The sequence below is a fragment of the Oryctolagus cuniculus genome, chromosome 10 (genome assembly GCF_051225735.1).
Source record: "Oryctolagus cuniculus isolate XC-2025 breed Fujian yellow rabbit chromosome 10, ASM5122573v1, whole genome shotgun sequence".
Classification (NCBI taxonomy): domain Eukaryota; kingdom Metazoa; phylum Chordata; class Mammalia; order Lagomorpha; family Leporidae; genus Oryctolagus; species Oryctolagus cuniculus.
The window spans coordinates 97425600-97442900 of record NC_142876.1 but is presented as its reverse complement, the minus strand read 5'-3'; the positions used below and the strand labels follow the sequence as shown (position 1 = coordinate 97442900).

General features: G+C 54.1%; 1 protein-coding gene across 30 annotated transcripts in view; it reads left to right on the top strand.

The window, feature by feature from the left end:
• The window catches only part of CACNA1D (calcium voltage-gated channel subunit alpha1 D), a 332447-nt gene that overhangs the window by 233849 nt on the left and 81297 nt on the right, over positions 1-17301 (top strand). For 21 of the 30 annotated variants that reach the window (XR_016214300.1, XR_016214299.1, XR_016214302.1 and 18 more), the window contains exons 10-15: positions 7993-8080; positions 8301-8360; positions 9647-9673; positions 13901-14061; positions 14903-15128; positions 15210-15417. Coding sequence is in view for 26 of the 30 variants with exons in the window: in XM_089305533.1 (XP_089161659.1) it covers positions 7993-8080; positions 8301-8360; positions 9647-9673; positions 13901-14061; positions 14903-15128; positions 15210-15417 (770 nt within the window). In the remaining 4 variants the exon portion in view is untranslated. The remainder of the gene's footprint in view (positions 1-7992; positions 8081-8300; positions 8361-9646; positions 9674-13900; positions 14062-14902; positions 15129-15209; positions 15418-17301) is intronic. The other 9 variants (XM_089305541.1, XM_089305530.1, XM_089305531.1 and 6 more) reach the window with 1 other exon arrangement.

The window sequence follows — 17301 nt, the reverse complement described above, 5'->3', positions numbered from 1 at the left end:
CGATGGTGGCCCTGCCGTAGGGAGGTAGAGGAACCTAAGCTGCAGCCAGATTGGCGAGGGCAATGGCGTTTGTGTCCAGTTGTTTTGAACATATTTTAGTGATAAAAGTAACACTGACCCACTGTAAAGAAATCCATAACATAAAAGTATATACCAAGAAAAAAACAAATAAAACCTCTGTTTTCTCCTTAGAGGGAGCCGGACCTGGCAGCTTAGGGCCCATCTTTGAGACCCCACTCCCTGCCTGCGGGAGTGTGTGGTTTTGCCAGGGCCCGCAGCATGAGATGCCCAGCGCAGACCTCTCTCACTGAGCTGTGTGCCACTGACGCCTGTCCGTGGTTGGAAAGCAGCGCCACGGGTGTTGGCAGTCAGTGGCTTCGGTGAACACGCCCCCGCCGGCCCGTGCTCCCTGCAGCCCCGCCCTTTATGGCGGTCGTCAGAGTCACGATCGTGCCCTCACTTGTGTGATAATCTGATAGATCTGTACCACGGGACTGGGAACTGCACAGGGCGGGTGCAGGGGGAGTCTCCGCTCACCACCGAGTGGCTGGCACCAAGCGCAGTGTTGGCCGTGTGTTGTCAGTCAATCAATCAATGCTCACCAGCATTTGTCGGGTGCCTCCCGGTGTCAGACACTGCTAGGAGGGTTGCGGGTGCATGGATTCTTCACTGCTCACACAACCCTGGGAGGCAGGGATTTGAGTGACGAGGAGGTTCCAGCACAGAGGCCACGGGACTGTCCATTGTCAAAGCTGGGATCTGGACCCCAGTTCTGCTTGTTAACCATCGTGAGCCCCCACAAGTGCACGCTCCCATGTCTGCCCATTCTTCTGCGACAGGTTGGGAGGTGATGGTTTGCCAGGTCAGAGAGAGTTCCCACTTTAATGAAATTATTTAAAAAAAAAAACTATTTTTCTTTACTTGAAAGGCAGAGAGACAGATGTCTTCACCCACTGGTTCACTCCTCAGAATGCCCGGAGCAGCTGGGGAGGACCAGGGAAGGGCCAGGCTGAACCTGGGAAATGGGAATGTCATCTGGATGGCCACGTGGGTGGCAGGAACCCAGGTACCTGAGCCATCCCCTGTTGCCTACCAGGATGCTCGTTAGCAAGAAGCTGGAATAAGGAGACTTGAACCCAGGCACTGTGATGTGGGATGTGGATATTTCCAACCAGTGACTTAACTGACGCACCAAAAGCCTACCCTGGGATGCCCATTTGAGGATTGCGCTATGCCCTCCAATACCGTGTGCCCGAGCCCTCAGCCTTTGCCAGCTCCTGCAGTCCACACTGCCCTCCCAGCCCCTGCCTGGAGCCTGTGGCCTCTGCTCCAAAGGGTAGCCCTCATGCAGTGATCCTGGAAGCACACAGACAAGGGCTCAGACATCCTGGGATAATTTCTCTTGTGACCTAGCAGTCTCCGGAGAGCTGTGTTAGTAACGCTGAGGATGGGGTGGTTGACTGTACTTGGCCGAAGCTGAGTGTGTGGCTTCTGCTGCCTTATTTACCTCTTACACCGACCTCATGGAGTACAGGTGCAGCTGTTCATAACTTACAGAGGGGGGAATTGGGGCTTAGGAAAATGGGGTCACCTCTTCACTGATTGTCTAGCCAGTAAGTGGCAGGGCCGGGATGAGACCTGAGCTGTCACAGCCCATCTTTTTCACTCCCCCCGGTCCCACCTCAGAGAGAGGTACCATCTGGAATCACGCCAGCTGGTCAGTAACCAGGACTCCCAACTCTGCCTTCTCTCACCTTTCTTGGATGGGAGGCCGAATGTGGGAGACCTTTGAGCAGGTTCTTAGACTGGTGTGGTGTGTAGAGGCTGTGGCAGGTGCACTGCCCCTGTGGTGTTCAGGCCGCGAAGCCTAAGCCGGCCTGAGCAGAATGGTTCAGGTTCAGGTTCACTCAGGCCAGAAGCCATGGAAGTGAGGCCGCGTCTCGCCCTCCCGCCTGCCGGGGCCTCCTGTTTGCGGTGCTCTTGCTGCCCTCTACTGTACAGTAATGAAATTGCCTGTGTTCAACCTGAAGGGGTCACAGTGGCCGACCTGTTAAAAGAGGACAAGAAGAAAAGGAGGTTTTGCTGCTTCCGCCGACGCAGGGCTAAAGATCACGGTAACCTTCTGAGACTGGCCTTTCTCTCTGGCGGACTCTGTCCCCAGATCTCTGATGGCTGCCCCGTGCACAGCCATTGTGTGAAATGCATGTGCCCGTGTGCTGTGTCTGCAACGTGCCTGGACTGGAGTTGCTTGTCGTCCTTGAAACTTGGCCTTGCCATTTTCTTCCTGTCTTTCCCCAGGCTTCTATTCTGTGTGAACTGTACCTTAAAAAGAAGCTGCTGAACCAACTCAGAAAATTTGATTCAGCATGAATATTCTTAGACTGGGAGACAGGCTTTTTCCCAAATGATGTTTTTAATTTTAAACCGTTCAGAAATTCTCATAATTGATTGATTTTTTTCCAGGCTTCTTGATCTTAAGTCTCTCTAGCTGCTGTGCCCAAGAACATACTAAAGCTGGTCATGGCAGCTTTGAGACTGAAGTCAAAAATAAACTCCTGGTACACAGATTTGGGGGCACTCGAATCTTACAAGTAGGAATGGGCTTATGTGGGAAGCAGTTCAGTTTCAAGCTGTATCCTAAAGAAAATCTGCATACACCCCTTATCAGAAACCCAGAGCCAAGCATTCAGGCCCATCCCCACACAGGCAGCTATGCCAACAGCTGCCCTGGCCGCTGCTGTGGTTCCCTGGCAGCACCAAACATCGCCTGCACTCCCCAGCGTGGCCAACCTCCTGCTGCCACTGAGATCAGCCCCGGTCAGAGGACAATGGAGGATAAGGCAGGCTGCAGGGCCACAGAGCAGAGGGGGCACCTTGCACTGTGCTCTGTGAGGTGGCCTCCGCCACTCGTGGGACTGCTGAGTTTGGAGGCAGAGGGAAATGTGCAGGAGTGGCCCCTGGATGGCCTCACTGAGCGCTCTTCCGATCCCTGGTCCCTCGAGAAGGCCCGGAAGGGGGAGGGCTGGAGAGATTGTCGGTTGGAAGCCCCTCGCCTCCCAGAGAGCCCATGTGGCCCCGAGAGTGAGAGGAGACAGTGCAGGAGCTGCTGTGGGGCAGCACTGGGGCAGAGATGGACTGATGCCGTGGCCCCAGTGTTGGGAGGGTTGAGGAACACAAGGCTGGGCTTGCTGCGGCTCTGTAGGCCTTTGCAGGAAATGCTGTCCTGAGCCCCAGGAGAAGTGATCTGTGAAGCCTGACTTGGGGAGGTAGCTCTGGGTAGGGTGTGCGAGGGAGATGAGTGGTGCCTGTCCCCAGGAGGGAAGAGACCACTCCTTGGGCCTGCTCTCCGGAATGGGGGCTTGAACCTTGTGACTCCTTTTGGCAAAGATTTTTGTGGCATCTTCTCTGTTAGTTTTCTGAATCTGCGGAGAGAGGAAGCAGCCAGGTAGCTTCAGGAAACTGTGCTGATGGTAAGCATTGATGGTCTTTTATTTCTAAAAACACAAGGGACTATGAAGGAAGACCCTGGACCCTGCTGGGGATGGTGCAGAAGGAGCCCTGTGTCCATGTTGTGCTGACCTTGGCCCTGGGCTCACAGAGACAGTCACTGTTGCTGTCTGGGCATGAATCTTGTTTTAGACGTGGAAACCTTGGTCTGGCCTTGACCTACATTCCACGGGAAGTAGCTGGCTGCTTTACCGCAGCACGGGTCTGTGCCCAGTGTTGGCATAGCGTGTCACCACTAGCGTGTGCAGGTGCCCCTAGGGAATGTCTCGGGTCCTTTTGGATTTGGTACCTGACTGTTCGTGCTGCTCACGGAAACCAGACAAGAAGATCCTGGCCTGTGGGAAGGCAGCCCGACTCTGCTGCTGATCCCTCTCTTCCCTTGCCTCCCCTTCCCTTCCTTGGAAAGGAAAGGCTGAGAAACTTGAGGCTGCTGGGCCACGGGGGGAAACGCAGTCCTGAATGTGCAAGAAGGTCCGTCCCAGGGGGCGGCTCAGGCCCTACTAGTCTGCTGCTGTGACAGGCCGCACAAGAGGCTGGCAAGCCCTGGGCAGGGTTTCCCATGTGATGAGCCTTGCCTTGTGGTCTCCTGGGACTGGCAGAGGCCTTGGGGAGCTGCTCCTGGCTGTGCTGTGCTCCAGTCCCTGGGGCATTCTACCTTGTGGGGAATTTGGATTTGGTCCTCCTGGGCAAGCTGCAGGATTCCTGGTGACCGCCCTGAGGTCCTGAGCAGGGGCTTCCTGGTGCTTCTTGTCCCTTTTTCTTCTTGGAGAACTGGGGAATGCAAGGAACCCCACCCCCCACCCTGGTGGGTGCTGGGAGTAAAACCATGCAGCTTGTGGGTGTTCGACCTTCTTGCGACTATAGTGGGCTAGAGGTGAATGGATCTTAGAGACGAAGCTGGAATTCAGCACATTTTATGGCTCGGCTAACTCAGCCCAGGGACAAGACAGCTCCTGTCCCACATCACCTGAAGACACGGCCTACTCTTTCCCAACATCTCTTCTGGTCCCTTCAACCTTGTACCCCATCCCTGAAGGAAGCTGGTCTGAGATTTTGATGTGTCTGTTGATGGGGGCAGTGTTGTTCTGAGACTTTCTGACCCACATGGACCACGGACCCACTCTGTGTGTGTGTGTTTGCAGGTGTGTGTACATGTGTGCTGATTTGTCTCTGAGCTCACAAGCCAGAGAGATTTGGTTGAGAAGTATGGTGGCCTGCAGAGAGGTATCCAACTAGTGCTTAGGTGCTCACTTTCACGCTGGCCTGAGAAACGGTGCATTTCTGTGGCCTGCTTGGTGTAGCATTGCCCGGCCTGGCGTCCAGGCCCGCTGCAAAGTCTTAGAAACAAGGTGATACACAGTCCCAGAGAATGGCGCCAAGTGGCTCCCAAAAGACCTTGCAAACTCGTGTGTGCCATCTGGGTTGTGCTGGGCCACGGTTGGGCACCACTTCCTGACTCCCAGTGGCACCGACTCTCAAAGTCTAAGGTGTATCCTGGAGCACCCCCCACCCCCCAGAGATCCCAGTGCCTGGAATAGGTGGCAGAGCCCAGCCCTGAGCTGCTGCTGGTTTTCAGCAGGAAAGTTGCAGCACAAATCAGCATCAGCCACCAAGATTTCGTCTGTTCGGGAGTTGGCTCTGCTGCAAATGCTAAGCAATGTTCCTGTATGGTTAATATTAGAACTGCAAGATAGTAAATTGTTTTTTTAAAAACATTTATTCATTTATTTGAAAGAGTTACACAGAGAAGGAGAGGCAGAGAGAAAGAGAGAGGTCTTCCATCCACTGCTTTACTCCCCAGATGGCCACAATGGCTGGTGCTGGGCCAATCTGGAGCCAAGAGCTGGGAGCTTCTTCTAGTTCTCCCACACTGGTGCAGGGGTGCAAGGACTTGGGCCATCTTCCACTGCTTTCCCAGGACATAGCAGAGAGCTGGATTGGAAGTGGAGCAGCCAGGATTTGGACCAATGCCCATATGGGTTGCTGGCACAGCAGAAGGTGGCTTTATCTGCTACAACACAGCGCCACCCCCTTAAATTGCTTGAGATGGCCTTGATCGTGCAGAGTGTGGAGTTAGCACCACAGTTGTATAGACAGGAAACTGCAGCCTGCAGGGAGGTGGGACGTTGCCCAGGGCAAGCAGAGCAGAGCCAGGGTGGGCGGGCTCTCCCCACCTGTCAATCTGCCCCTTAGTAATTGTAATAACCACGCAGGAAGACGTTTCACTGAGAGGTGACTCACGGTCATCTGTCCCACGTCTCTGTAGGGAAGGGTGACGCTATGGGAGGGAGAAGCTTTTCCCGGGAACCTGGCTGACTTTTGCAGTCTGCTAGTCTGCTGAAGTCAGAGTGTGGCACAGTAGAGGAGGAGGGAGAAGGGGAACAAATGAGATCTGTGGGGTGTGGGTGTGTGTGAGTGTGGTGCATGGGGTGTGTGTGTGGTCTGTGTATGTGTGATGTGTTTGTGGTTGGGGTGTCGTGTGTGTGGTGTGCATGAGGGTGTATATAGTACGGGAGTGTGTATATTGTCTGTTTGGGTGTGGTATGTGTAGGGGTATGTATGTATATATCTGTGTGGCGTGGATGGTATGGGGGTGTTTGGCATGTGTATGTGTGGGGTGTGTATGATATGGTATGGAGGTATGTGTGTGAGGTGTGTATATGATGTGTGTATGGTGTGGGGTGTGCATGTGATGTGTGTGGTGTGGGAGGTGTGGTATATGTGGAGGGCTATGTGTGGGGTGTGTATGATGTGGGGGGGGTATGTGGGATGTGTGTGTGGTTTGGGTGTGTATGTGTGATGTTGTATGGGGGTGTGTGGGGTGTGCATGTGTGATGTGGGTGTGTGGGGTGTGTATGTGTGTTAATGGAGGATTTTATTCACTGCAGGCTGGACTGCAGGGTGTTCCAGTCTGTTTCTGTCTCCACTGTTTTGCATGGAGTAGCAGAGAGGTGGACCAGAGTTGACTTCTGCGAGAGCACCGGGGTGCCATCACAGTCTCCGGTGTAACTCACTTGGCTTTCAGTCCTGACGCCTTCCCGTGAGCCCGGCTGCGGCTGTCACAGTTGCCACGCAGGCAGCCTCAGCTTCTTGGCTGCCCTCACGAGGAAGGGCACCAGGGAGCCTTCTGGGTCCCTTGATAAACTTGGTTCTCGGCCCTCAGGGCACTTGGAGCCAGCTCCGCCTTCAGCCCATCCTGGACTCAGCCAGACCTCCCTCCTGAGAGAGCCAGCATCTGACAGGGCTGGTGGTCCGGCTCCTTCCCCTGGGGCTGAGCCGGGCCTCGGAACCCCCCTGCAGGCCCCGCTCCCTATTTTGCAGATGGAATCAGGGATGTCCTTGCGGAGAGGGGCGGAACACGGCGGGTTGTGTAGAGACCAGTGAGAACTGTGCGGTAAGACAGTACGGGTGGTGCTCGCACACTGCCCTCTGGTGACCTCCTCCTCCTCTCTCACCCGGAGTGGAATCATCACAGCGGGAATCTCTCAGGGGCATCCCCCGTGCTGCCCTGCTCCGGACGTGCCCTGTCCCTCCTCGTCCCCTGCACACACCTGTGGTGTGGCCGCGGGAGATCCCGGGGAGGAGAAACAACGCCCACGTGACAGCGTCTCCAAGGGGCCCCTGGGTCCCATTTCCACCACTTGTGCTCAACATCCTGCTACAGAGAAGTGAGACTGGGCAGGCCCGGAGGCCTCAGCGGCACCAAGCCTGTCATCGCTCTGCCCTCTCCCTGCGCGCTGGTTGAGGAAAGTCCATGAGGGTCTTCAGAAAGATCGTGGGAGACGAGCATTAGGAAAAGCACTATGTGTGGGCTGTGAAAAGTTGTTGCACCAAAATGAACATCCTTAATTCCACTTTCCACACACTTTTTGTAGCACCTTATCTGCTTCCTCCATGCTCAGGTGCTGGCTTACTTAGTAAGCTCCTTCTGTATACAGGCTTCCTGAGCTCGGGAGAAGCCTGTGTACAGATGAAAGAGATGAGATAAATCCACCAGCAATGAGTGGAGTTCTGAGAAAGATGTGTGTGCGGTACCTCCAGGCTCTGCCTTCCCCTCCCTTCTCCAGACTCTTGTCCTGCGTGTTGAAAATGCAGTGCCAGGAGTCGGCCGGCCTGTCCACGGCTGTGCTCCCCTGCAGTGCTGAGACAAGCAGCAAGATGCCTGCACTGAGACGCTGGGGGGCTGCTCAGACTCACCCCGGAAACGGGAGCCAGGCCGAGAGGCAGGCTGTAGTTTGGCCCCCCAACCTCTCTTCTCAGGAAGCATCTACTGGGGTGGGGGTGGGGGTGCTGGCATTCCCAGTGTGGCGGGCCCTGGGCACGCTGGGCCGCCCACGGAAGCGGAGGCTCCCCTGTGCTCTGGAGGTGCCTGGCCCTCCCTAAGGCTGGCCGAGCCCTTGCAGGCCCTTCTCGCTGCTTCCCAGAGCTCTGCTCCCGGGCAAGCAGCACCTCCAGTGCCGTCTGAGCCTCCCCTTCTGCCCACAGCCAGCATGCCCACCAGCGAGACCGAGTCTGTGAACACGGAGAACGTCAGTGGCGAAGGCGAGACGCAGGGCTGCTGTGGGAGTCTCTGGTGAGTGTGGCGGCCGTGGGGGAGGGAGCAGTGAGGAGGAGACCCCAGGTTGCAGGGGAGCCAGGACCCCGGGTTTGGGGTGGGCATGGGTGTGGGTTCCCACATTGCTTGGCCCCCTGAAGCACCGCAGGTTTTCACCGCCTCTTCCTGCTGAGAGGTCCCTGCGGGGTGCGCCCGGGAAGGGCGTGCCAGGTAACCCGGCCTCCGCTGTGTCCATTAGGTGCTGGTGGAGAAGAAGAGGCGCAGCCACGGCGGGGCCCTCGGGGTGTCGGCGGTGGGGGTAAAGGCCTGTTCTCTTCTGAGTCCAGGGTTGGCATCTGCGCTTGGGACGAAGAGCTTGTTGGATGGCAGAGGCCCTCCCCAGGGTGCTCCCCCCATTTAAGGGTGCCTTCCTGCCCTCCCCTAGCGGCTGGGAACCAGGCCCTGCCTTCCTCTGCACGCGGCACTTCTCTCCTGGAGCCCTGCACTACCCTCTCCTCACGGCGGAGGTCTCATCCCATTAACAGCACAGGCTCGTTCTAGAGCGGGCGCCAGCAGTGTGCCGTGCAGCCAGGGACGGCCTGCGCGGCCAGCCCAGTGCCCTCTGTTCTGCTGGTTCGCTTCCCGCTGCTACCCTTTAGGTCTTGCCTCCTGCAAGTACAGGCATAGTTGTAAGTGTTCATTTACTTGCTCTTACTAATTGTTTTGAAAGGCAGAGCAACAGAGAGAAAGAGACACACCGAGAGAAGGATCTTCCATCTGTGGATTTGCTCCCCCCAAATGCCCACAACAGCCAGTGCTTAGCCAGGCTGACACCAGGAGCCTGGAACTCCTTCCAGGTCACCCAGGCAGGTGGCAGGGACTCAGTATTTGAGCCATGGTCTGAGACCTCCCAAGGGTGCACTAGCAGGAAGTTGGGTCATAAGGGGAGTAGCCAAGGCTCAAACTGGCAGTCCCATGCAGGATGCTGGCCTCCCAAGCGGTGGCTTAGTCTGCAGTACCCCAGCGCCCACCCCCGGGCACAGTTCATGAGAGAACTCAATCCTGTCCCTGGCAGCGTTTCCTAGAAACGACGTGCTGTGAGCAGAATACCCAACAGTTCGTGATGCGATTTGGCCTCTGCCCTCTTGCCCTCCCTCCCCTGCTACGTCATGAAGTAGGCACGGGTTGGGTTTGTCTTCCCTGTCGTGCAGATGAAAACAGTGAGATACTGCTTTCATGTCCTCACCCGGTTAGCAACAGCACTGCCAGGACTCCTCGGATGCTGCGCAGGCTGGGGGAGGGGAGGCCCCGCTGGCTGCAGTTTGGGTGGGTGGGGACAGAATCCTCGTGACTGCCTGGAGGAACCTCACTGAGTCTTCTCCTGCCCGGGCCCTCAAGGGTGCTCGGCCTGGCCACCTGGCACCGGCAGCACCTCCCTGTCCTGCTCTACCCTTGTCCCGGGCAGCCTGCTGCGTTACCGGTGCTGCTGAGTGCAGGCTGCGTGCATGGCTTTCACCGTAGCTCAGCTGCCATGGTGGGGAACGGTGCTCACGCCATCCCAGCGGGACTCTTAACTTTGTCTTTTTTTGTGTGTCTTTCTTTCAGTCAAGCCATCTCAAAGTCCAAACTCAGGTCAGTATCTATACGTTTTTAGCTCTGTGTTCTGACATAGAACTGCTCTAGACTTGAGTTTTACTCTGTCTGAGACTGAATCAGTCCACAAAACAGGACGTGCTGCCCTGGGGAACAGTCCTGGGGCCACTGAAGCGCTCTCCCTGCAAACCCACAACCTCCGCACAGTAACCAACGTGTTTTGTCTCCCAAGCAATCCTTCTTCGTATTCTCCGAGTGGTTTCTCTAAGGGAGATTACTTCTCGTGACTTCTTATCTCAAAGGCTTTCCATGACAGAGTTCAAGAAGTCTGCTAAGGTCCTGGTGATGCAGGTTGTGCATTCAGTCGGTACAACGCTCTGAGCCATAGACCTACGATTTGTGTCCCTTTCTATGTAAAGGCTGTTTTTCATGGGTAGTCATTTACCACTATATGCAAACATTAACTCAAAAATGGATGTAGAACTAAATAGAAAACCTAAAACTATACAAATTCTAGAAGAAAATAGAAAATATCTGTGACCTGGGGTTAGGCAAAGGTTTCTTAGGATAAAACACAGCAATGCACAATGCGTAGCAGAAAAAAAGTTGATAAATTGGGCTTCATCAGATTAAAACTCCTTCAAATGAAGTTAAAAAAAAATAGGTCTCAGACTAGGAGAGAAATATTTGCAAACCATACTTCATAAAGAACTGACATCTGGGTACATATGAAGAATCATGCCAGTGATAAGAAAACCCAATAAAAAATGGGTGAAGCATTTAAATAGGCTTGTCACCAAAGAGATAGGAATGACAAATGAGCACACGCGAAGACCATCAGTAGTTAGGAAAATGTAAATGAAGATCACAATTAACTAGCACTGCACAGTGGATCTAATTTAAATACCTGACAGTAGATGCTGATAAATGGGTATTTTCCTGTGATGCTGGGAGACTGATGCACGTGTCATGTGGCACAACCATTGTTTTAAGAAATGGTTTGGTAATTTCTTATGAGGCATTTCTTGTAAAGTTTAAGTATATTTACAATATGGGCTGGCAGTTCCACATCGATGGTGTTTATAGAAGGGAAATGGGAAAGAAATGTACTTAAACACAAAAAGGATGTTTACACAGATGTTGATAGCATCGTTGTTGTCACCCCAAGTTGGAAGTACCCCAAGCGTCAGATGCTGAATGGGGAGACCCATTGTGGTTTGCCCACATGACAGAATCACAGTTACCAGTAGGAAGGGGAAATGACGGGTGCGTGTAGCCACATGGAAGAACCCTGCCAGCGTTTCTGCTCAGTGAAAGAGGCTGGTGTGAGAAGGCTGCACCTTGCAGGACTGATGGTCTGCATGAAGACAGTCGGGACAGAAAACAGACACATTGTCATCGGGGGCTGGCGCTGGGCACTGTGGGGCGGCCACAGAGGAACTTCCCAGATGGGTGGAAATATTCTGTGTCCTCATTGTGTGTACTTGAAGAGGATAACCCTTACTGTATGCAAGTTCTATCTCCGTAAACATCATTAAAGCAAACAGTAAAACCATCAGACAGCCCTGCTGTGGCTGTGTTACCAGAGAGCACCTGTCCGTCACTTGGCCCAGGCTCCCGCCCTGCCTCACAGTGCCAGCTTTGTGGCCACACTGGACTGTCCTCAGCTACAGGGGTCACACGCTGTGCACCTTGCCACTGCAGTCCCTGGGCTGTGCTGTCTCCTCTGGGTCATAGCCCTTCCCCGGGCCCCCTGGATGGTTCCCACACGTGGTCAGGGTGAACCCTGTCTCCTTTTTGAAGACTTCACTGACTTTTGAAAGGACATTCAAGGCCCCTTTTTCCTTCCTTCCTTCCTTCTTTCTTTCTTTCTTTTTTTTTTTTTTTTTTTTTTTTTTTTGTCAGTTTTGCTTATTTAAAAGGCAGCCTTAGAGAAGGAGAGACAGAGACAGATCTTCTGCCCTCTGGTTCATTTCTCAGATGGCTGTAATGGCTGTGGCTGAGCTCCATCCAGGGATCCAAGCACTTGGGCCATCTTTTGCTTTCCCAGGTGCATTAGAAGGGAGCTGGATGGAAAGTGGAGCAGCTGGGACTTGAACCTGTGCTCATAAGGGATGCCAGTATTGCAGGTGGCAGCTTAACCTGCTGCTGCCACAACATTGGCCACTATGGCTCCTTTTTCTTTTCTTCTGGGGCTGCACCCTAGGAGTAACACTTGGTATGAATTTCTAATCGTGACTTATCATCACCCTGTGTGATTTTCAGGGACAGGGACTGTGGGACTATGACCGTTTCTGCCCACAGCCAGACACCTAATGCTCAAGGCCTTTGGTCTCTGAAAGAGCAGGCCTGGCCACCTGGGCACTCAGCCCAGTGAGGGGCGAGATGGGGGTGCTGCAGGAGTCTAGGACGTGGGGCATGAGCTCTCCTGAACGTAAGGGATACCTGTGCCTTGTCACCAGAGCCTAAGACGCAAGGGGGCTTCAATAAGTTCAGGGAAATGGAATTTAAAGGTAAGTTTAGTTTGGTGCAAAACAATTGAAATCCATGCATGCACAGGATTATCAACAAATGCATGAAAAATCTGTATTATGAAAAACAGCCTGAATTTAAAAATGTTTCGCACCATAATAAACTTGATTTTTAACTCCACTTCCCACAAACTTTTTGAAGAACATTTGTGAACCCTAAAGGCTGGGTCTTGTTGGGCCCACCTTGCTTTGTGTGCCCTGAATTATGCACCCCGGGAGAAGCCCAGCTATGAGTGGGATGGAGTGTTCAGGTCCTCAGGAGTTTCCCATGCAGGTCATCACGTTTCTAGCTGCTTTGGCCATTGGAAACCGAGCAGCAAGAGCAGTAACAAGACGCACCTTGCTCGCTCCAGGTCGTCCTGAAGAGTTAGCAAAACTTGCTTTGTTCACTTTCTGGGTTACAGTTTTCTTTTTCTTTTCTTTCTTTCTTTCTTTTCTTTTTTTTTTTTTTTTTTTTTTTTGGACAGGCAGAGTTAGACAGTGAGAGAGAGAGAGAGAAAGGTCTTCCTTCCGTTGGTCCACCCTCCGCCCAGATGGCTGCTATGGCTGGCGCGCTGCACCAATCTGAAGCCAGGAGCCAGGTGCTTCCTCCAGGTCTCCCATGCGGGTGCAGGCCCCAAGCACTTGGGCCATCCTCCACTGCACTCCCAGGCCACAGCAGAGAGCTGGACTGGAAGAGGGGCAACCGGGACAGAATCCGGTGCCCCGACCAGGACTAGAACCCGGGGTGCCGGCGCTGCAGGTGGAGAATTAGCTTAGTGAGCCGCGGTGCTGGCCTGAGTTTTTTGTTTAGCTGAGTCAGCCAGGGCTGCAGCTCGGGCACAGCCTGGAGACTGCTCTTGAACCCAGGCCCCCATCCCTTCCAGTGAGGCCTGGCAGCCTGAGAGGCAAGACTTTGTCTCTCAGCTGGCCCTCCCCTGGGATCCAGGTCAGTGAGTAGCAGCTCACGCCACAGTTCACCAAAACGTCACCTCATGGTGGGGAATGGTTTCCACTGGGAGACAAGCTAAGGGAGAGAACATTTTCCCTGGTTGCAAACAGCAACTGAAGGAGGGCAGAGGACACGCTCCTTGTCTGTTTGGCTCAACTCATTTCATTTTTGGGAAAACGCAGGTCAATACTGTCTCTTCTCCTAAAGGTAGACTTTGAGCGTCCCTGGTTAGTAAGGGCACCTGGGAACTCAGTGCCAGGACTCATCCCTACTCAGCTCTGCTGACTCCCCGGGCTCTGGAGGAACCTGAGAGACTTCAGAAAGGACTTGGAGGTTCTCTAGAGGAATGAGCGTGATTTTGGAGCCCATTGCTGCCTGATAGATTGTGCGGGGTGACTGAGGTGCTGCAGGAGGTGTGCTGTCAGTTAAGTGGCTCTCTGCCCCAGTAGCACAGACAGATCGACACACACACACACACAGACACACACGGTGGAGGTGAGCTGCCTGTGTGTGCAAGTGCACCTGTGCCTCTGCACAAGGATCTGTGAATATCTAGAATTTGGCTCTCAGAGGACAGCTTGTGACTGAGAGTTCTCGAAAGCCGTAGAAAGCAAACAAGAGTATGGTCAAGATGATGCTTTTGAAGACCAAGATGCTGTTGTGGGACCAGCATCACTTAGATGATGAGGTCTGTTTCTATGCACCCCACCTCAGTCGGCACGTCCAGAATGAGAGCTCAGCTATGTCCCCGTGGTGTCGAGGGGACCCCGAGAGGCCGGGCAGTAACATGTGCTCATCTTGCAGCCGGCGCTGGCGTCGCTGGAATCGCTTCAGCCGCAGGAGGTGCCGGGCCGCCGTGAAGTCTGTCACGTTTTACTGGCTGGTGATCGTCCTGGTGTTTCTCAACACCCTAACCATCTCCTCCGAGCACTACAATCAGCCGGACTGGTTGACGCAGATTCAAGGTATAAGCAGAAGCCATTTTCGTGGGGTTCTTAGTTAAGAGTCCTGGGGCTGTCCAGCTGCCGTCCATTCTCACCCGATGGGCGTGCAGTGATGTATTGGGCCAGTTCTAGCCAGCACTTGTTCAGAGGACACTGGGACCATCCCAGCACAGGCCAGCGCCGGCTCCTGGGAGTGACTGAGGCCACACTTCTCGTCCTACTCCAAGACAGCCTTTCCTCCAGGAATCTTGGAGTTGCAAGGACCTCCTCCCCGCCCCCACTGGAGGCATCATTGGCCCCCGTAGTACTCTGGGCCAGGGCCTCTGGTGCCTCTGCTTTGAGACCCTCAGCAGCAGGGTGCAGAGAGCTGGTGTAGCCTGTTCTAGGTTGCACAGTCGTGAGCCTTTGAGACTCCTCCGTTACCTCTAATCCAGCCTTTGCTTCCCCCTCTCCAGCCTGCAACAAGGTATTTCCTGCTGTTAGAAATGACACGGATAGGCAACTGTTTCTGATACCATGGTGCTAAATTGTGTGTGTGTGTGTGTGAAAGGAAAATACATGAATATCTAAAGGTGAGAATCGGAGGCTTTTCGGACTAGAACGTTTCAGAGGCTGTGAGATAAGCTGCCCTTCCTGGTTTTATATTTGGTGAAACTAAGGCCCAGCAGTCAAGTGACTCCTCCAGGGTCGTGCGTCTTGCTGGTCGCAGGAGCAGAGTGCCCGTCAGCGGGAATGCCCCGTTTCTGACGTGGGGACAGGAGCAGAGAGGGCCCGATGCTGGGTGTGTCCTGCTCCTGGTCAGGAGGAGCCTGAGCGTCCCCTGCACTGAGACTTGTGGGACGGGCACCCTTTGTCTTTGCAGACATCGCTAACAAGGTCCTTCTGGCCCTGTTCACCTGTGAGATGCTGGTGAAGATGTACAGCCTGGGTCTGCAGGCGTATTTCGTGTCTCTCTTCAACCGATTTGATTGCTTTGTGGTGTGCGGTGGGATTACGGAGACCATCTTAGTGGAGCTGGAGATCATGTCGCCCCTGGGCATCTCTGTGTTCCGGTGTGTGCGCCTTTTACGAATCTTCAAGGTGACCAGGTAAGGAAGCCATGGCTCGCCGCAAGCGACCTCCTGGCTGGTGGCGGTCTGCTCTGTCCCACGGCCTCCTCTCCCTCGCAGGCACTGGACTTCTCTGAGCAACCTAGTGGCGTCCTTGTTGAACTCCATGAAGTCCATCGCTTCGCTGCTGCTTCTGCTCTTCCTCTTCATCATCATCTTTTCCCTGCTCGGGATGCAGCTGTTCGGCGGCAAGTTTAACTTTGACGAGACGCAGACCAAGCGGAGCACCTTCGACAACTTCCCCCAGGCGCTCCTGACGGTGTTCCAGGTGAGTGCTCCCTCCCTGTGTGCGGCAGGTGCACCCGGGAAGGGGCAGCCCAGACTCCTGGGCCTCGTGTCTGCTCACAGCTCAGTGAGGCGTGGAAGAGCCCGTTTCTGTGAACAACCTCTGCCCTCATGTGTTTTGCACCACTGCCTTGTTGGACGCCCTCCCCCCGGGGATCCGTGTGAGGTGATGTGATGAAATACTGCCGTGTTGCAGAATAGGAAACCAAGAGTCTGTGGTTTGGTTTTGTGAGGTTTCTGGGCTGAGTTCCGATGGCAGGCAGATTTATGAGCCTAGCAATGACAGACTGATGGAAAGAAGTGAGTTCTGAAGAAGCCCAGGCATTTTGGTGTGGAGTCGGAGGCATCGGGGCGGTGAGGGCCGAGGCAGCCTCCTGCCCCATCTGCCCCTGCTGCTGTAGTGGATCCCAGGGTGCACGGGTGACTCTGCCACCCAGAGCAGGTGCACATTCTGCACCTTCCCCGCCTGCGAGCTGAGGTCTTCCAGGCCCCCCTTTCTGAGCGCAGTCCTTCCCTTGGACAGTGCCTGACAGCTGACTTTAAAAGACCCACCTGCCCCCGATGCCTCTGGCGTGCTGTGAGCCAGCCTCATAGTCCTGCTGGAGAGCAGAGGCGGTGTGGGAAAGGTGGTGCACAGGTGCGTCCATGGTGGCTGTTTCTCTGTGCGCAGGCCCCAGACCTCCGTCGAGTCACCTGCTCTTCTCTGTAGAAACACAGGGACTGCCCTCTAAGATTCTTGCCCACTTGTATGGCACTGCTGCTTGGGGCCAAGGTTTTGTTTTCCAAATTAAGCTGCAGTTTGGGCTGCTGGTCAGTCATTGTTTTTTCGAGTTTGTTTCAGAGCAGCCTGTGTCTGTCTCTATTTTGGTACCGTGTGCATGGGACACACCATGCAAACGTTACAAAGAAACACAAGATGGCCGCTTGTTTCCTCCTGCGGGGAGCAGCTGCAGCCTGCCTGCCCGCCTGGCCGTGGGTGAGCTCCCGGGCCACAGCTCCCCCTCCAGAATGTTCTGTATCTCACTTTTTTTGGTCACAGCGTTCCCCCCAAGAGCTTTCCTGCTTGGTCCTTCCTTTTAAGAGCTGCCTGAGTTCTGTGGTATACCGGGATAACCGGTCCCTTCCTGAGGAATGTGTGGTCGTGTCCAGTCTTGGGTTTGTAGGACAGATCCCCAGAAGCAGAATTCCTGGGGCGTAGGGTGTGCCTGTTGTGCACTGTGACACCCTTGCCACAGCGCTCTCCTCTGGGTCCTTTGCATCTGCGGTGGGCGCTGCCCGCTGTCCCACCTTCTTTTACTGTGGGTGCACTGCTGCCTGATAGATAACAACAGTGCCTCATTGTCCTTGGGATGCCTCTGCTTGGCAGTGAAGCTGAGTGTCTTTCAATAGGACTAACCTCCAGGCCTTCCTTTTCTCTGAAGTACTTTATCTCTGTCAATCATTTACCCATTTTTTCTGTTTGATGGTGAGTCACAAGTTTGAATTTTTAAAATATGTAATCCAGATAAGAGATAAAGAATCTCTCTTCCTCTCCCTTGACCCCACTCCACCCCACCAACCGAAGATAGCTTGTTCCAAACTCGCTGTCAGTTGTCATCTGATTCTATTTCGTGATAGAGTGAATTCCCAAGCATCGTCAGTAGAAATGCTTAAACTCGAACTTTCCCGGGGTTGCTGGTCTCCACTCTTCAGGTAGTCGGGAAAGTTGCGTGCAGCATTTGAAATCCCCCACTTGTAAAAGCTGTAGAAGAGAAGCCTCCAGTTCCACGGCTGATTGTGTGGAATGCTGTGTGGCAGTTACAGGAACGAGATGAGCAGGCTGACACAAAGCATCCAGGGTGCATTGCTACTTGAGTAAAAAAGCCAG